Source organism: Schistosoma haematobium, chromosome 2 (genome assembly GCF_000699445.3).
Source record: "Schistosoma haematobium chromosome 2, whole genome shotgun sequence".
In the NCBI taxonomy this organism is placed as follows: Eukaryota; Metazoa; Platyhelminthes; class Trematoda; order Strigeidida; family Schistosomatidae; genus Schistosoma; species Schistosoma haematobium.
This window is the reverse complement of record NC_067197.1, coordinates 23,315,267-23,336,163: the sequence shown is the minus strand read 5'-3', so window position 1 is coordinate 23,336,163 and position 20,897 is coordinate 23,315,267. Positions and strand designations below refer to the sequence as shown.

At 35.3% G+C, this 20,897-nt stretch overlaps 1 protein-coding gene across 2 annotated transcripts in view; it reads left to right on the top strand.

Moving 5' to 3' along the window:
* The first annotated feature begins 518 nt into the window (after positions 1-518).
* The window catches only part of SIRT6_1 (NAD-dependent protein deacetylase sirtuin-6), a 31,866-nt gene continuing 11,487 nt past the window's right edge, over positions 519-20,897 (top strand). The window contains exons 1-12 of one of the 2 annotated variants that reach the window (XM_051214665.1): positions 519-2,915; positions 2,951-3,058; positions 3,097-3,313; positions 3,350-3,430; positions 3,513-3,845; positions 4,822-7,414; positions 8,774-10,200; positions 13,643-13,936; positions 16,191-16,293; positions 17,382-17,455; positions 18,837-18,906; positions 20,133-20,220. In XM_051214665.1, the coding sequence (XP_051067846.1) occupies positions 9,910-10,200; positions 13,643-13,936; positions 16,191-16,293; positions 17,382-17,455; positions 18,837-18,906; positions 20,133-20,220 (920 nt within the window). In that variant the 5' untranslated portion in view covers positions 519-2,915; positions 2,951-3,058; positions 3,097-3,313; ... (2 more) ...; positions 4,822-7,414; positions 8,774-9,909. Of the gene's footprint in view, positions 2,916-2,950; positions 3,059-3,096; positions 3,314-3,349; positions 3,431-3,512; positions 3,846-4,821; positions 7,415-8,773; positions 10,201-13,642; positions 13,937-16,190; positions 16,294-17,381; positions 17,456-18,836; positions 18,907-20,132; positions 20,221-20,897 lie in introns of those variants that run through there. The other variant, XM_051214667.1, reaches the window with a different exon arrangement.

Below are 20,897 nucleotides of genomic sequence, written 5' to 3'. Positions count from 1 at the left end.
GTTCTCGTCAGCTGCTTAAAATCTGCGATTTTTAAAGTCGTAATTACATTGGTTTAAGTTACTTGTATGAGAGTTTTGGTTGGAAGCTATATGTATATATACTGTACGAATATGTCTTCAACAGAACTTCCAACCAAACCTTTCATGCAAGTGATTTAAACCCATTATGTAATTATGATTTTAAATATCACAGCCTCTAAGCAGCTGACGAGAACCTGCGAAATGAAATGAATCCATGCGACTTTGCTAGAACCTTTGTTTTTGCTTTTTCCAACATTGCTGAGGGTTTTTATAAAGCAATTTACTTTAGGATTCATCGCTACAGATACAGATCACAGAGGACTAGTTAGTAATAGTGAAGCAATCATAAATTTGTTCATGATAGCGCAGAAACAGTTCACGTTTATAAATTTGAGAGAAGTCGCATATTCATTTCAAAATTTATGCTCGTAGTGCAAAGTTTGTTTTTCTTAATCACACCTACAATTGGACAGCCTAGGGAGATGTACCTACCGAATCTAGTCTTGTGTGCTTTGTGGTTTAGATGAATTCAGTCAATTGTTTTTCAAAAATGTATATGATGCATAATAGAGTCTGGCCTTATTGGTGGGGTTTGATATTGTTCGTAATACAAAACTTATGGTAAACCTCAGAAACCTTCCACTGCGAGAAATCTGAATGGTTTTAGTCTAATGATAAGTGTCAAGAATACGAGAATCCAATAATTATCGCATTGCGAAGTAAGTTACGCACCAGTTCATTGTTCCTGCTTCTATATGTCCTTTTTAAATTGCCCTCGTATCCGACACTGAACGTCCTAAAACTGAGCGCCACCTTAAAAGTATGATCTGTTCGTCCATAAGGTCTTTTTTATGAAGGGGGTTATTTTAACTTAATGTAATTGTTTTAAGCGGATATATGCCCATTCAGATTTGTGTAATGTCATTTATATAGTACACTAAGTAGCACGTTCTCCCCAAAACATTACTGTTTTACTTCATTTCAAGATTCTTCAGTGTTCATTTGAGCTTCTACAGTAATTTCTGTTGAATACCTGAGTTTTTATTACATTATGCGATACCTCAATCCCCTGGTTTCGGGGGAGATTTTATGCGTTTTAGGAAAGCCATATTGGAAAATGTTGGAAAACCCCAAAGGTTCATATCTGGGATTTTACCTCGAAATATTTCCAGACTTTGGGGAAGGTACTCATTTTCATTTGGTTTTAGGGAAAGCCACAGAATTTCCCCGAAATCAGGAGACTGGAACTAGCCGTGAATTAGTTTCCATGACTTTTATGCTCAGGAAAATGACTCAGTACCTGTAAAAAAAGAAACAGCCTTTTTAAGGGGTGTTGGTTCAGTAGTTAGGGCGTTCGACTTCCAGTCATTCGAACCTCATTTAATCTACTTCCGTTTGGACAACCAGGTGGTTCCATTAGCCTTCACACTTCTAGGGTAGCTCATATACAATTACTTGGTAATGAATATTAATTCTTTCTCAGGTTGAATATTCAATTTAAAATCTACGTCCATTTGCGTCTTTGTTTTTTATCATATGAATTGAGCTTCACCAAATCCTGAGACACTTTCAGACTGTATACTTATATGTTCAGTACACTAGATTTACATGTCTCGGAAAGCAAAACAGAACAGATTTTAGATTGGATTCACAGTTTTGTGATTAAATTTTGTTGGGGATCAAACACCGTACACCAAAGACTACAATAAGTGAAAAACCTTTTCATACGTGAAAAATACTATGCCTAGTGAGAATTTTCCCTCGACTATCGGTTAGACAGCTAAATGATGCGCTTTCACTTTGCCCCATATTTATTTGTCCTTCCTTGATTGTCTTTCGTCCATTTCGTCTTAGTTTATCTCCCTTCTTGTTTTTTATGGTCCACCATCAATGTGGGTTTAAATTGATGTTCTAGGTTCTACATAATTTAAACCTCTAAATGGATTCCGATATTCCCATTGTAAGTTGCAAACTAGTTCCTCTGTGCTAAATGGTTTTCAAAGTTGATGTGATGGTATTTTCTCAACCTTTGCCCCCAAATACCCTGGTACGATCGAGAGTGGGCAGAGTCCGCTCTCTCTCTCTCTCTCTCTCGAAATGCTTCGACACGGCCACGCGTATATAGCCCCTGCCAGGGAAGTCCTACTCATTGCCTTCTCGTGGCGGGTGTGTTGTTTACGAAATTGAGAGGACAAAAAGTGGATGTTCGGCGTTTTAACCGGGTTGGTGGACACGGAGAGTCCATCTAGGGGAGTTGAAAAACCCTGATTCCAAACCACTGGTGCACATGAGCTCCAGTATCCTGAAGGAACAAATGGCGTATGAACCAATCGTTGGTCACCGGGTACCATGGGACTGCATCTCCTTACGATGCTCTACTACCTTGTGGATCAGACCTTCAAGTCAAAGACTCGGAATGTGACCCCCTAAGAAAACCACCTGCTTCGGTTTGGACACCCGGGCAGTATCACAGCTCTCACACATATCAAATGGGATTTGGGTGGCGCGTATGTAACTGGTGCCTTATTGTGCCAGTATTAATGTGTTCAAATAAATAAATAAATTTCCCTTTAGCCTGGAGTATAAAGTTAAAATCCTTCGCCGGATTGTGAATTTGTGATCGTCAATTCTGATCTGAGATAATATAATGATATGTTTTCCCAGTACTGTGCGCACTAAGTCAAGATAAATGTCAGTTGATTATGCATCTAAGCTGTCCTACTATCCCAACAAAGGAGTTTGTGGTGTACCTGAAGTTCTCGATGACGATTCCCAACTAAATTTTAAACTCACTGAACTTGTTAATTTGGTACGTCGATCCACCTACATAGTTGTGCATACTGGAGCTGGTATTAGCACATCAGTGGGTATACCGGACTTTCGAGGTCCTGGTGGTAGGTTTAAACTTTACAATAGTTATTCATTGTAGGTGTCTGGACGTTGGAGAAAGTTGGAAAGAAGCCTAAACTTTCTATACCTTTTGAAAAAGTGATTCCATCACTAGCACATCGAGCTCTTGTTGAATTGGAAAAACATGGTACTTTGGATTTTTTGAAATCTTTCTTACGTTCCCAGATGTTGTCAAATTCTTAGTGACTCAAAATATAGATGGGTTGCACTTGAGATCTGGCTTTCCAAGAGACCGTTTGGCTATTCTTCATGGTGATATGTTTCTTGAATCATGTAGTGCTTGTGGAACTTTATACGCTCGATCAACACCTTCAGGATCAGTGGGTTTACGGCAGTCATCAGTTGTATGCACCTATTTGAAACCTAATAAACGGTGTTGCAGGTATGCTAACATATATTTGTGTAACATTAACAACAGAGGAAAGCTTCGTGATACTATTCTTGACTGGGAAGATGACCTACCACTCTTAGATTATAATCTTGCAATAGAACAGTCAAAGTTAGTCCTAAAATTTTCAAGTTGAGACTATGATTTTAAGAGTATTTTTCGGAGTTTATGTCATATCTTTTTTCGTTTCCAGAAAAGCAGATCTTCATATATGTATTGGCTCATCACTACAAATGTTCCCTGCTGCCGGTCTTCCTCTTACAAATGTTTGTAAGACTGTCAATAACAGAAGTACCAACAATTGTCCTTTCATTCAAAATTATTATAAAATTGAGAGTTCAAAGAATCTTGGATCAAAACTAGTAATTATTAATCTGCAGCCAACAAAAATAGCTAAATATGCAACTTTAAACATAAATGCACCGGCTGACTTCGTAATGAAAGTATTATGTGAAAAATTAAATATATTGGTCCCATCCATATCTCCACTCAATGATAGTTTGTATTCACCAGTAATTGTTTTGAGGTAAGTGTATTCAAGCTGCTTACTTATAACAATCTACCCAATGCTCAATTTATTCGAAGTTATCAAATCGAACCTTGGCAATGATACCTGCTTATTTATATTGTCTTATACTTTTGGTCAAAATTTTCTGATTAATTCGTAACGAGCTGCTTTACACACTGCTTATCTTAACATTTTGAGGTGGCGAAAGTTTTTAGTTTAGTAGAATGATTTTGTTGAAATTGCTTTCTGTGAGCAGAGGGGTTTAATTGCGGAACATTTGTTATCTTCCTAGGCAAAATCACAAACTTAAGATGGAAATAAGCTATGAGAATTTCCCCACAAGTGACTAGCAGCTTATTCTGTTGGTTATGAGTTTGATTAGCTATTGTTAACACTGGTCCTCCCATTATCAGCCCGTTTGTCTTGATTGTCTTCCCTCTTGATCTGATTCTTGACCTTAAATTTGTATATGATTTTTCTGGTTGGACGCTGAATTCGGTTAGTGAAATAGTATCATTGGGTCACAAAGTGAAGCTCAAAGCCGAGTACATTAATCTGATGATAGTAAGTCACATTGTAAATTCGAATGCAGTAATTAAATAATTAGATTGTGAAATAAGTCTGATGGAAGCTCTTTGTCTTTTGTTTGTCTACAGAATGTCAAAGTGGAAATGTGATTACATGACTTAGTGACAAGCAAAACAATGAATTCAAGTTATATGTCTCTCGTTTCAAACTGAAAATCTTTATATCTTCATTTCGAACTTGATGAATCCCTTTAAAAATCTAGACAGACCTTTTGATTTTATTCTTGGATAAGTAGTAATATAACTAATGTTTTGAAGCAATGTTCCGTAAAAGATGGTTATATTTGCACGTAACGAAGTATTATTTTTAACTATTGTTGTTAATTAAAAATGTTTGTGATTTGGTATACAAAATATTGAATGTCCATAAAGTTTTCTAAATATTTCTTTCAATCTTTTTTCTCAAGGTCAATGCATTCCAATTTAAAAGCACAATGTCCATGGCGTATTCTCCCTCATCCAACCAATAAACATTCACTTCTCATTGTTCAAACTAGTAGTCAGTGCATGGAACTGAAAACAAAAAAGGATGATGAAACGAGCTGTTTTCAGTCTGAAATTGTTCCAAACGAGTCACGCAGTACTGTTTCATTTCAGTTGTCTAAATTAGAATCAACGTCTTGATCATTTTTTCTCTGCTGATGTGTGTCTTTGAAGTTCAATAAACGATAACCTATTTTCCCTAGTTTTTTTCTGTTATTGAATATCTCATTTTCTTATTGGGAAACTGTAACGTAAACTCATCCAAATTATCTTCTCTATTTTATACTTCCAGCTATCCATGACTTCCCATCTTCGTGGTTGGGTTATCTACATACTGCTTTTATTTTTACGGTTTCTGTTTGTGTTCGATTTGCAGTCGGGTTATTTACATCCAGATGAGTATTTTCAGGGGATTGAAGTTGCAGCGGGTGACATTTATAATCTGGACGTATTAAGGACATGGGAATTTCAATTAGATGATAAAGGTCCTCTTAGATCTGTAGCTGGAATGTCACCTTTTGTACATATCCCGATTCAGGCTGCCAAATGGATTCATGGTGGAATTGATTATAAAAGTAATGTTTCTATGATTTGAGGTTTGTCGCTCATTTTACACACATTTTATCTGAGTCCCAGGTATACTGTTGAAAAATATGGGACTACGGTTAAATAGGACAACCTATCAGAGGTACGGAGGTTATGTTCTTTCTGCCAAAATCAAGTTGGTTTGTGTACTACATTCTTTTCTACATGTTTTTTATACCATAAAGTTATTTTCATTGCTATTACTATTATGCATGTGTGAACCAGTAGCTAAGGTGTCCTATTTCCGTCCAGGTTCGAACTCCCCTTCATCTACGGATAGGACAACTAGTAGTTCTACTAACCCTTACACTTAGCGTTCGACTTAAAGTGCGTAAATCTGCACTTGGTAAACGAGTTAATAATGATTATATATCTTAGTTGATAACACATCTAGTTGAAAAACTAGTAAATATTCGTCTTATAACTCTTGATTATCCTTTGCTTCATATCTTGACATTGGCTAGCTGCTGTCTGTCAAGTTTCGTTGCTCGTTCAAGTTTTTAATAAATGAGAGTTAGCTAGTGTTTAGGATCGAGTCGGTACATAAACATGGTTATCATGCCCTTATAAAGTACACGATAGTGTTTGTGTGTATTATTTTTAATCATCTTGAAAATATCCCTAGTATTTCAATTTATTTATTTTTTAGCTGAAGAAACTGACTTCAATGGATCTGATATGTTAAATAGAATTCTGTTTCCCTCCCGGTTAGTCACTGTACTTGGTTCATATTTAGTCGATCTTTTTATATTACGCTGTTGCATACGTGTTGATCATCATCAAGTTTCAGCAAAGCAGACTAAAATCCAAAAAATATTACATGCTGTACAATATCATTCTGTACCAACAGCTTTATTACTTTATGCATCATGCGCATTCGGTGGGAGTTTATGGTCTACACGTACAATTGTCAATGTATGGGAATCAATTTATGTTTCTTTATTTGGCCTACTGTTCTTGGAAGTTTTGGATCGTTTAGAGCAATCATCTGATCCTACTGTGAATAAACAATCCTTAATTCTTTTCATGTGTATTCAGTCTGCTGTTGTTGTGTGGGGTACATTTTTGCGACCTACTTATATTTTGTTCATTCTTCCATTAGGAATTATCGAATTAGCATTCATCTTAGTCAAGTTTAAGTACATTTCCATGATTCTTTGTTTACCATCTGTTCTACTTGTTTTTTTCAATACATTCATTTGTGTAATAATAGATACATTATACTTTCACAATGTGAGTTTATTACAAGCTTTCCAGGTCGATTTTTCACGATTTAAGTTGATATATACACCTTACCGGTTTTTAACTTATAACTCCAACTCATACCATGTTTCTTCCCATGGCTTACATTCTCGATTTACACACTTCCTTATTAATTGGCCTTTAATATTTGGACCTATTTTTACATTTCGTTTATTCACTCAACCTTTACAACGTCGTTCAATTTCATCGTGTATTGCTTGGATCAGTGTGGTATTCCCTACATTTGTTTTGTCCACTATACCTCATCAAGAAGCACGTTTTCTTATTCCATGCCTACCGTGTGCTTGTTTCGTTGTTGGTCAGAGTGTTGATGCTAAAGTCAGACATACAAAACGAAAAGACGTTTCATGTACTTGTATAAGTATTCTTGTACTATGGATATTTCATCAGTTTATCTTGATTTTATTTTATGGGTACTTACACCAAGCTGGGCTATTTTCTTATATGAGAACCATTCCAAGTAATGTAACTGGATGCGTCACTCATGTATTCTTCAGAACTTACATGCCACCTCGTTTTTTGTTAAATATACCTTTAGAAAAATCTTCACATTATCCATCACAGTCTTGCAAATCACTTATCGATTTAGGAGGATCTAATGTGACAATTTTAAACAATACAATAAACCATCTTAAAACATATCAAAATTTCTCAGGTATACTCAAATTGGTGAGTCCAGCTGTTTTTGCAATCCTGATTAGAGATTTATTTTTCATCACTGTATTCTTTTTAGAGTAAAACAATACTATATAATCTACTCTATGAATTAAACATTAAGGAGACTAAAATACTAGGAAATTACTCTTACCCACCAAGTAATGCATCTTTAGTTTGAACCTTATTCAGGTAGCCATTGGCTAATGAAACCGAAAATATCATGAACCCGTTTTAAGTATTGAGCAATCGTGTTTAAATAAATTTACTGTTTCTAAAGATCTGAATATTTTTTGGAAAAGAAACCCAAGAGAAATTTTATCTTAACTAGTTTTTTTTATTAAGTGGAACTACTGAAAATATTTAGAGTTATACCATAATGACTTTTTGGGTTGGTGATATCTGGGGGTCTATTCAACTGGAAGATAATTTCCATGAGCTGATATTTATTGAAGAACTGTTAGACCATGAGACCCTGGACGCCTGTTTTGTCCCGATTGGAAGCTCAGCAGTATGAGTCTATAGCACTTTTTGGAGTGAAAGCCAGAACTTTTAACATTTGATTACCACTTGTGACTTGTGTTTTAAACATTTGACATAATTCTTGTTCATTGGGTACTACTTCTAGCCGTAATAAAATCGACGCGACTCAAGGCTTAGCACATAAATCTACACTAAGTTTGGTAATAAGGTTAACTTTTCATTTGCATTAGTATCACTTTTTTTAATACTCTGTTTTTTTGCTTAAGGGTATTTAATTAAACTGTTTAACTTGCTACGGAATAAATAGTTCTTTCCATAAATTTTTATAGTGTAACAAAAAGGAGTTAATCTGAAAAATGTTGTGTTTTCGCCATATACATTACGAACAATCTAGCCACACTTGTCAAACTATTACAATTGAAAAACTAAAAATCAAACAAGATTACTGTAAATAGATGGTGGTAAGAGAGTAAGAATTTAATGTAATATGAAATAAATATGTTGTCATCCTGGATTATGGTTTCCTTTTCTTTCCATTTGCCTCTTCATATTTACTGACTATTATTTAATTGGCCTTTATTTGTCTTCCATATATAAACGCCTTGACATATGTGACCAGATTGTTCGAAATGCGTAACTCAAATGCATTTCGCTTTTCATATCAACTCCATCTCATTTGATTTAGTATTCAAGGTTTCGTGTTCAGTGTATCAGTAAACTTTGAGTTATCCATAGTGATTAAGAAAGAGTAAAAGAGCGAACGATCGTCTTCAATATCTTCATTCGGTTGTACAGTTATAAATCCAAAATTATCATGTTTAAATAGACAAAATATTCGTATTGGACAATTGTGTTTTCATAATGATCAGTGATTTCTCTCTGCACATTTAGGCGTATCCTGGATCCATACAACCGTTGGAAAATTTACTTCTATCCTCTTGGGGTAATGTCGTTATGTGTGAACAGTTCTTCCCACATTTATCAATGGAGAACCCGCCATCCATTCGTCATCCTTTTGTTTACGAAAACTGGAAATCTCAGTTATCATTACACGTACTAACGATCAAAGTTTAACTAAAATATATTTTCATCTAAATTTTTCTATGTGCTAATGTACTTTTTACATTCGTTTTCTCCATAAATCTCTTCGTATACCATTCTTTTGTTCTGATTTTAAATTTTGGTGTACATTAATTTCCAGAGTTGTTTGCTTTTAGTGTATTTGGATGATGACACTTATCAGTGGGAAACCAACAATTTGTTAGTCTGCCTGGCCATGCACTTAAAATGCCATAAATCCAATACGGGTTTTCAGTCAATCAGTCATTTAAGATCAGCATAGAGCCTGGCACATATTTATATTTGTTCAAGTTGCCCTGCCACATTTGCACAGCGAAATGAATTTAAGAAGATAAACAGTAAAGAAATCGAAATAATGTTCTAGCAGTGACTCTACTGAAATCAGAAATCCTTCCAGAACTTACATACTTGAAGTGATTGCTAATAAAACTGATCAATATAACTTTAACTAAGTGATATTACTAATGTTGTTGGACTAAGTTACTTTAATACATATCTAGTAGCTAGAAAAATGTGCTGTGTTTAGACAGATTGTCCTGTTTTTTTTCAAATATTAACTTATTACGTCAGACCGATTATTATTATTACTATTATTATTATTTATTATTATTATTATTATTATTTATTATTATTATTAATTAGTCCAAATCCACAGCATTTTCGGATACTGTTATGATATACGATCACTGATATTCCATCTGATTGATGTATATTGGATGGGATCAATTAGAGGCAATCGCCGCGTTGTTTTTTGGTAGTGGCGTTTAATTTCCGGAATTACTATGCTGAAGGTATAAAATAATGGCAATATAGCGGTGTGTGTGTCTTTAATGAATGTGTGATTACTGTTTATTTCTGCTTCTGCGTGAGTATTGAAAAATTGTCAATTCTTACTTATTTTTATTTCTACTTGTGTGATCCCCTTCAAGGAGTCCAATACCTTTGGAATGACGATTGATAAACATACTATATTCGAAACATCTAATCCCCTAACAGAATCTGTTAAACATTTACCAGGGATTACTTATGAAAGTCGAGTACTTGGTCATTTTCAAAATCCTGAGTTGTTTCATTCACCTGTCTCACTACCTAAACTGACTCCATCCCCAGACGTTAAGAATAGATCTCATTTATCCAGTATAAACAATAAACCATTGGTTCTGAATATTTCTAATCCCAGATTTCCACCAATAAATTCATCCAAATCGACGACCACCAATGATTTTAGCGGATTATGGGTGAGTTGTTGATTCTGTTACTATGACATTTATTATATATTGCATTTATACTCTAGAACTGGCTAGAAGTGCAGCTGTAAGATAAAAGTGCATCCCGGTTTCCATGACAATCTCCAAAAATGACTACTTTAGTCATTGATTGGTTCTGATCCAACCCATGTACTTTTCAACCACATACCTGTTATTTAGAGGACTCCATTAGGAATTCTATCTCTAAATAACTCAGGTCGATAGAGATTATCTATATTGTTCCTGTAAAGTGTTAGTTAAAACTAAAGTACAACAGTTCAAAGGAATTCATCTTTCAGAAGGCTGGCGTAGTTGATTTTCCATTCATCTCAATGGTGATTGCGAATATTCCAAGAAACTTAGTTTTCAGAGCTGGATAACCTACTTTTATTTATTTCTGAGATTCAATTATTCATTGATGACATCTGTTCTTGAGAAATCTGGGGGCATGAGTTATATGCTATTGTTTATTGGATTTAATAGTTAAATTTACTTCATTACAGGCTCAAAGAACCTTACCAGTAAGCATTCATATTTCGACCTATACATTATCTGAACGCGCTATGACAATTGAAAATATAGGTAGTATGATTTCAAATCTAAAAATGACATGGATGCATCAATTCTTCACCTTCATACTTCGGACATTCCACCACTCATTATAGTCCCCCTTCCTGACTCCTACTTTTGTTTATTTTAGTATTTTTTTATTGTAGATTTCGTCTTTTTATACCGTTACAAAATATGGTTGTTTGATTAAATAATTTCATTCGTTAGCATTTGTACCTATCTATCTTTATTTCAAATCTGATACAGGAAATGATTAGTCAACCACAAGTTTCAAGACTTTGACTAAAGATTGCAATATGACAGCAGAATTCAGTGGTTTCTATCCATCTAAAATAAATCCTTTTTGATCACCAACTTAGTAGAGCGTAATTTATAATACACAAAAAATGAAATCATTTCATCGTAAGGTATTACCTCAACTTTATACGTAGCATAAAAACACATCAGGAACTATCGAGAAGTACATCTGACCAGCATAATTTCCGAAATCTCCAAACTAATAAACGTTTACAAATTTTCACTTGTTTCGGCCTACTGACTTAAACGAATGAATCATAATCTATTCCACCTAGGTAACAGTTTTATGTGGTGATTGTTCTCATCCGAAACTTAGGTATACTTTCTAAGTGGGTTTCATCTTTACTCTTTCCAAATATAGTCGTCTCGTTGTTTGACGACTATATTTATCTTGAAATCTGTCAGACATATTTGGGGCTATTTTGCGAAGTAGTGTGGCACCGCATGAGAATAAATTTACGAGCGTTGGCAGAGTTCACTTCTTTGAGGTTAATTTTTTTATAAGCCTGATGTGCTGAGCAATGACCTCTTAGGATTCAGTCATTTTCTGCGGTCAGAGACTGAACTTATATACTTATTTACGCCTGTTACTCCCAATGGTGCATAGGCCATCGACCAGCATTCTCCAACCCACTCTGTCCTGGGCCTTCCCTTCTAGTTCTATCCAACTGTAGTTCATTCTTCTCATGTCTATCTCCATTTCCCGGCGTAATATGTTCTTTAGTCTTCCTCTTTCCCTTTGGTCTTGAGGATCCCATGTGTGTCCTATCCACTTCCAGCGCTTCTTCCTGATTTCTTCCTCCACTGGGATCTGGTTTGTTCTCTCCCACGGTAGGTTGTTGCTAATAGTGTCCGGCCAACAGATCCGAAGTATTTTACGTAGACAACTGTTAATAAACACCTGTATCTTCTGGATGACGGCTTTCGTAGTTCTCCAGGTTTCTGCCCCATACAATAGAACTGTCTTGACATTTATATTGAAAATTCTGACCTTGGTGTTGGTTGACAGTTGCTTTGAGTTCCAGATGTTCTTCAATTGTGAATATGCTGCTCTTGCTTTGCCGATCCGCGCCTTCACATCTGTATCAGATCCACCCTGTTCATCAATGATGCTGCCCAAATACGTAAAGGTTTTTACATCTTCCAAATCTTCTCCATCAGTTGTGATTGGATTGGTGCATGCTGTGTTGTATCGGAGAATCTTGCTTTTCCCTTTGTGTATATTGAGACCTACTTCTGCTGAGGCTGCTGCTACACTGTTCGTCCTCTCCTGCATTTGTTGTTGCGTTTGGGATAGAAGGGCCAGATCGTCTGCGAAGTCTAGATCGTCCAACTGCATCCTAGATGTCCATTGTATCCTGCGCTTCCCTTCAGATGTTGACGTCTTCATGATCCAGTCGATCACCAGGAGAAAGAGAAAGGGTGAGAGTAAGCAACCTTGCCTGACACCGGTCTTTACCTCGAACGAGTCTATGACCTGTCCTCCATGCACGATTTTGCAGTGTAATCCGTCATAGGAATTTTGTATGATATTGACTATCTTCTGAGGCACGCCGTAGTATCGAAGAAGCTTCCATAGTGTTGTTCTGTGCACGCTATCGAATGATTTCTCTTAGTCAATGAAGTTGATGTAGAGTGATGAATTCCATTCAATTGATTGTTCCACAATGATCCGTAGAGTTACGATTTGGTCTGTACATGATCTATCCTTAGGGAATCCTGCCTGTTGGTCTCGAAGTTGGGCGACTGAAGTAGATGTAACGTAATGTTATTATGTTAGTATTGTCAATATGTAAGGACATAACTTCCCTCTATGGATAATTTTATCAAGTATGTTCATTTTCATAGTTGAATTTATGAGTTAATCTAAGCTAGACCACCATTGAAAACCTGAGAGCACTGGACGGTCGTTTCGTCTAGAGGTTAAGCATTCATGCGCGAGATTGGAGGTCCTGAGTTTGAGTCCCGCGTGACGGATCGTGAATGAGCACTTCTGAGGAGTCCAATACTAAGACAAAACGGCCGTCCCGTGCTTTCAGGTTTCCAATGGTGGTCTAGCTTAGATGGACTCATGAATTCAATTATTAAAATTACCACAATCTCTGCAAATCCTCATTATGTTCATTTTGTTTTCTAGTTTCTGATTGTCTCTTAAAAATTCATTAACGTCACTTCATTACTTAACAGTATGTCTTAGCGAAATTCAAGGAGCCTGTTTATATAGTCACAGGTTTTAATGGATATGTATAACGACAGACTTGATATTGTATTTACGTTGTACGTGTTAATTTTTATCAAAACAGGTGTAGTGTGTTCAAAATGTAGACTTTGATGACTGGATTCTCACCCACTGGGTCCAGTGTAATGTGGTGTGAATTTTGGTAATCTTAGTTTTAACTCATCGAGTCTTACGATGTGTACTATATCTTGGGTGTGGAAGTATTTTTGGTTTCTTGGCTACACACATCCGACCGTCGTTAGTATTTTCAAATTGCTACGTCAAAAGTCTTTGGTAGTTTAAATTGAAAAACTTGATTTCTTTTCTTTTCTTGTTGCTTTAATATAGCCGACAAGTATCTCACTGTCCAACCGTATTATCAACAAAAATAATGATGGTTCACTGATATTACAAAATGATAGTTTCATTCCCAAAGCACTATCTGACCAACAAGATTTTCGCATTCCAACTAGCATAATCAATGGTCAAATAGTTGTTCAAAACCCCTCATCGATCTGTCTTGCGGCAAATAATATTTCTGTAACCATTTCCCCTGCCTTACCAAACCTCATAACTTCGTCTGCATTTTGTTGTCCAACACGTTTCATTCCAGAAAGTGTAAAAACAACTGTATCAAATCGAGTAAGCTATTGTTTCACTCCTTACTTTCTTCTATTCGATTGTCACCTATTTTACTTCGATTACATGATCACTGATGTAGTTCAATAAACATTATGATCAAGTTGTTTTGGTACCATATTTGTTTCTATTGATTTTTGAATGTAGTTTTCAGTACGTTTTACTTTAATATACCAGGTATTGATTTTTTAATTCTTCGCACACCGACAAATGTAAGGTTGCCGAGCCTGTTTGCTTTACCTGAGAGATAGTGCTTTCACTTGTTTTATTTGTAGAAAGTCCTATCATTGCCTTATAGATTTCAAACACTGTTACTTCTTGGAGGTTCTGTTGTTTAGTTTATCTTTTATTGACAATGACTTTGTTCGACGTTGCTGCGTTTAAATCTTATCAGTTATCTATAACATCATCTACACTTTGAATAAAACCTGCTTCGTCAAAATTACAATCTGTTTCGCTTTCTTCCTCTATCATACTCATAACATCTGTGTTCAGTCAGTGGTCTTGAGTGCTGTTAGAGGTATGAGGGCGGTTATCACTTCCTGGTTGCCCACACTGTGGAAGGGTTCTTCTGGAGGTGCCTGAAGAGGAAATTGGATTAGAGGTGGTCTTAGTGACCTGAGAGCGTGACCGCAGTGCCCAAGGGACAACTGCTTGAGGTCGGTCACACGACTGTTTGTGGGTAATTCTGTGTTAGCTCCGTACTTGTTGAGACCTTAACGCCGGAGACGGATATCCGTGGGATAAGGCGAGGTGTGCATTTTTAGGGTCGACCTTTTCTAACCCCACCCCTCCTTGTGGGAAGGCAGCATCGCTGTCATGCTGGTTGTCTGAAGGAAACACCTTACTGCTGTCACACCTCTGTACAGTCAGCAGTACGACTTCGCCTTCAGACCTTAGGTTTGTTGCTTTTAGTCTTACCGCTCTTCAACCGACCTGTCTGACATGGTAGGACCTTGAGGAACAGTTGTTCCAGCCAGTATAGCTCGGTTTTTTCGTCACGATAGGCAAGCTCGACCACCATGTCAAGGTAGCAACAACGGTCGGGACATCTGTGTTATTCATTTAGGTTGTCTGTTTTGTAGAACTGAGTTATTTGTACTTATTAATCACTAAACAAAAGCAGATATGATAAGCATCTACGAATAAAACAATGAGAATATAAGACGTAAGTAAAGGGGGGAATGCAGTAATAATAATAATAATAATAATAATAATAATAATAATAATAATAATAACAATAATAATAATAATAATAGGAGCTTAAACCAAAACTATGCGTACAAAAGAAGTACGTCTTATCGTTATCGTTACCTTGGCCTTAATTATTCTTATTATCCTATTTACTACAGTCGTTTATTGCTGATCTGATTTCTGTGGTTATAAATTTAAGGATTCAATGCTTATATTTGTCAGTATACATGATATATTCAGTTAACATATTTGGTGTACTAGACCTGATATCGGTATGGGTCAGATAAACTCATTTGATTTAGTTTATTTTTTAAATCATTCGTGTATATCGATCTCCGTAACAAACTAAACTTACACGAATTAGGTTTATGGATTTGGTTGTAGTTTATTTTTATATGTTTTGGTGTTCAGTTAGTGAAATCAGTGTTTTGTGATCACTAAGTAAATTCCTACCTAGACAGGCGTCCCCACTTTCTTTCTTCTATGGTGAAGAGTCTCGTATCGATCATTTTCAAGCAATCACAGACTATTTATCAACAATATGGTTTCTTTATCACCTTAAATGGAGCACAAATTGAAGGTTTAAGCGGCATAACATGAATTCTTTTACTTCATGAGATCCTCGTCAGCTGCTTAGAGCTTGTAATATTAAAATCCTAATTACAGAATTGATTGGAAATTATTACACAACTGTACTTAGTTGAAAGTTGCTTTGAACACACATCAGCATGGTATCGTGTTGTATGTCCTTGTTATACTAAGTGATAATTATGATTTCTAAGTATTACAGGTTGTAGGCAACTGACGAGAACCTAACGAATTGAAATTAATTCATGTTATTCTACATAAATATTTGTATTTGTCAATGACAAATATGATACACTACGTTTTTCATAACATTTAGTAGTGCAGGATTTCGAAAGGGTTGTTGCTGTTTATTTTACTTTCTATCTTTCAATAGTCACTTCATGCGCTAACAAAATAGTGACTCGAAATAATCCTACTGTGTGTTATAATGGTATAACCATACATCAATGTTTTGCACTGTATCATTTTTTACCAGACATTCTGTTTTGTCAGTTCGAGGAATGTGGCAAAACTACCGAGTGTGTGCGTTCATTCAACATTAATAAATCAAGAAATTCACTCTAGTGTTGCAGCTCCAGGTTAGCAATAATTGTTTATTTTGATCATTTTATTCTATTTTATTATTTAATTTGTCTAATTTCCTTACGGTTAGTATGGAAATGGGACGCAACTGGGACGAAATGATAGCTTCATAGTAGGTAGTACAATAGGAAATTTCTCTTCAGATACAGATCACCAGATTGTATCCCACCTAGACGTAAATGCCTTTTAGAAGATCATTTCCTAAATAGATATATCTACTACTTTCATTACCACTAGAGTTGACTAAAAGTGCAAAATGGATGTGTTGTGTTTATAAACTAGCCATTTTTTAACTGGGGATATTATTCAATATCAATTGAATGTGATATATTATCATCGACTATCTATGGTAATTGTAATATGCTCAGATTTATAATGTATAGGAGCTAACCATTTAATAAAAATAAATGTTTGACCCACACAGATTGAAAAGTTTGCCGTCATTTAAATGTTTTTAATGTTCTTCCCTAAAATGTCTTGCTTTCAGCCACTGTGGATTATAACAGTTTTCTATATCTAAAAGGATAACTTTGTCTTTAGTGTAATACTACATGGAGTTGTTCGTAGTAGTTTTAACATTATTTGTTAACGTTTTGTCATTCCAATAAACCCAGTGAAAAGCGAGTGGTTTATGAGGTTTTCTCCAAAAATGATAAACTATGAATCGCTTAGTAGTTCTTTCCCAGATCTCCCCATTTATCAGTCGAGAAATCACTACATAATAAGCTACGTAATTGACTTTGTAACCGTAGTCCTCAAACAGAACTGCATACTTTGATTATTTTTCATGCATTAAATTTGGTATGATGAAGTCTCGCCAGGCAGTCAAAATAATCATGGGTTGCGGAAAGGTACAGGCGTTTAAATACTGTTTTGTGACGGTGTGTTTGATACCTTGTTTAGGCGACTAATTAAAGTATTCGCAGTTCGAGTTTGAACCCCCTAACGGTTCGTAGCCAAATATTTTTTGTGAAGGCTAGTACTCAAGACTGAAGTGGGAGGATAGAACGTTTCGGTTTTACCATACACGTCATTGTTAGTTGTTTCGTTTCACACATATGTTCTTTCCATTTGTCAACTGTAGATGTAAGTTACTGTGGTGCAATACCTTATCCTCGTTCCCAACCGCCCAGAAAATCGGGGGATGTTTCACAAGTTGTAAGTTTTCTGCTTATTCTGCCTTTAAATATTTTTTTTTCTTGGTTGACTACATTGTAGTGTTATTTATGCCAGATGCTGTAAAACCCTAATGTTATCATTTTTTATTCAAGCAACTACACGATTTTATTTCTGTAACCAACGTTCCTAACCTAGAGGTTAGTAAGTGTTCCATCTAATAAAACTTTAATATTTGACTAGAACTATCACGTCAAGGTGGCAGATATCGGTGGGTATTCGATATTCAAACAAACTCAAAGCTGTCAGTTTCAGTCATATGCATCCAACTTGTGTCTTTCCCTAGATCATGAGCCCTAGTATTCCTTCATTCATAATCCCTTTTCATTATATCATTTCGGTTCATATTCGAAATGCTTAATCTTTCCTATTACCGTTACTACTACGTTGTTTTGGTTCCACCATTTATCTTATTAGTTTTATCTGGTTGTGCTAATTCAGTATGGCAACTTGGGCTAATGTGGCTTTGTCCCCGGGTCCACATTGATTATGAATGTCTAGCTAACACTATAAATGCCAATGGTCTTATCAGATTGCATCCATCAGAACCTCTTGGGTTCGTTTTTTATCACTAAAAGAGATACAGAGAAGCATTTTATCGGAACACTCGTGACCAGGCTTGGGTTTACGTTGTGTTATTATCTATTGTAGCTACATCAAGTAGTTTTAACCTCGACTGTCTATTCTCTTAGATATACTACTAACGAATGCACTAACTTCGTCTGGTTTTTTAGTTGTTTATCTGTTAACCAGATAAATCACTACCCGGGAGTATTTTATCGATACAATCCTGTTTGTTAGCTGTATTAAGTCCCGTCTCCGGAAACCCCTAGATCAACAACGTGAAAGTTTACATCCCTTTTTCGCCTAGTGGCTGTCGAAGTGTCATCGCAGGTACAGACTTTGGTTGTTAGGTATTTATTGAACTACACCATTTGTGGAGCAGTCAGGAAACTAATGGGAACAAATCTTAAATAGCATATGTACTACACAGTTCTTGTAGCATCACTAACTTTGGAGAGAAATCCTATTTATAGGTGAATCATAAGAAAGAAATTTCATCCTGATTGTAACTAGGTCACAGGTTCAAATTCTGCCAGACATTTCAATTTGATGATTCGTCTATAAATAAAATTTATATACAATAGTTTCCTTGTCTAATAGCAATTAGCTCCGTTATTAAAAGCGTCTTTAGATTTTCTAAAATTTTTCTAACCCCCTTAATATTATGTTTTTGAGGATGTTGCTGACTTAGTAAATGAATGATTTAAATTTCCAAAGTTGTTGAACTGGGGTTGAGTTGGATTTTGTCAACCTTTTTAGAAATTTTACTATCTAGCTATTTTCTTTGGTTTTGTTTTAGCCCGTCAGTACACTATCTTCTTTTGTCAACGAAATCAATTATTTAGAAGAATCCTGTCTTGATATAGCTAGTAAGTTGAGATTTTGTTAATTGACTTCTAATTATGCGAAATATATGTCGATGTTAAGGTGTTGTAAGTGGGTTATGTCGCGTACATTTATTTGATAATTTATTTTATCGAAAACCATTCCAATCATGTGTAATAATATACCCAATAAAAATAATTTAAATAACTGTTAATGAGTGGAAAATCAACACTCAAGTAGTCGCCTTATCATGGAAAACAGTTATTATTTTCAACAGGTAAGGCACATTTAGACATTTCTCCTATGTCACAGTTCACATGCGATAAGTTGTGCTATCGACACGTCTATATTGTCTTCCTAGCCTGTTATAGTAACTACAATCATTTCTACACGTCAACTGCAACACTAGAGAGAAAGAAAGCACGAATTGCGAGTAAGAACCTTACTTCAACGTTATTTTATGTAAAGGAAAACGAGGGTATTTATAGTTACATACAACCTTGGGCTCTGAAAATTCCCTAAAGCATACTAAATACAGTAGCAGTATCGGTCATTATTTCAATCAAAACAGTGATACATGATTCTGCATTTTTAGATATTTCTGTGAAGCTTTAATTCAGCGCTGATTGGACGAAACACTTCTTGGAGTTTCTAGGCCTCTAGAGATTTTGACGAGGGATATTTTAGAACTTCCCCAACAATATGTATAGTGTAATATAAGCCCATCATGTTCTTTCCATCGTCCCCACTTTTTAATAACTCAAACTCAATTTCTTTTTTGAAAGGAAGGTAGCCATTTCAAAACACATCCAGGATGTAACGTCGAATAAAATGTATGTTATGCGTGATTTTAAACTTAGTTCCTTCGTTTACCCGAATATAGGTTATCTCAATTAGAACAAAACACGCGTTCTGAATTCCACTACTCGCTATTATCTCTTTCATCAAATTAATCCACAGTTGGAGGTGTTGTGCTATCTGAGCCGGATATTTTGACCATGAAGCTTTGGTTGTTCTTCTGAACAACACTATCTACTTCAAAGGCAATTGAACAGTTAGGATTGTCCCACCATCGACTAACAACTTGTTCTGCTGACCTTGAATTGAATAAGCTATGATCCATTGTTTACCTTTGCACTTTTTCGCACTTTTTCTAAGATAACCTTTGTTTATTCATGCCATTTACATGAAATTTTTCAAGAAAATGTTTTATCTGTTGTTTTTCCTTTAAATTCATATGATTTATTAGATATATTTACATTTTCTTCAGATCTAAAAAATGCTCCTGATAAGTCGATCCAGCAGCATGAGCTATCTCCACCTAAAAATTTATTCCATTGTGATTACTGTACTTTTACGTGAGTAAATTTAATTTGTTCTGTCAGAAAATTATTCAACCTTTTTTTAAAAACGAAAATTCTCGTTTATTTTGTGTTTTCATCATAGATATACACTCTAGGATTTTGGGATGCAAGTACATCCAACTGAGTCCCAAATAGGATAGAATTCGCGTCCTGTATTTCACTGCTAACCATCATCCATCTCTGCTTAATTTGTCTAGGTTGGCCCTTATTTTTCATGAAAATATCTAAACTAGTCAGTATATGATCATGTTGTTCGACAAGTTATTACGCCTATAGATATCACATGGTTATGATCATTTGACTTCGTCTTCTGATTGCATTGTCTGCAAATAGGTTGTTTGGAATAGTAGTTATATAAATTAAATTGTATGGCATCTATGTGTTTATATAAGAGTTTGTCTTGTTTCTAAAATAAATTTATGATTTTTTTTTATTGAACTTGAACTTTTGTCAGAAAATAATTTCCATTAGCTTAAATACTTAATACGTTACATCCAATAATTGTTCATTTTTTAGTGCCTAAAATGTTATTTAACCAAAGTATTGGTGGGGTATATACATCTATTCCGTATTTTGAACATTTTGTCATTTTATGTTTAGTTCGCTCTCTCTTTCACTTATTTCTTGTGGTATTTTTGCGTTTACCCTTCAGCTCTTATTATTACTACCAT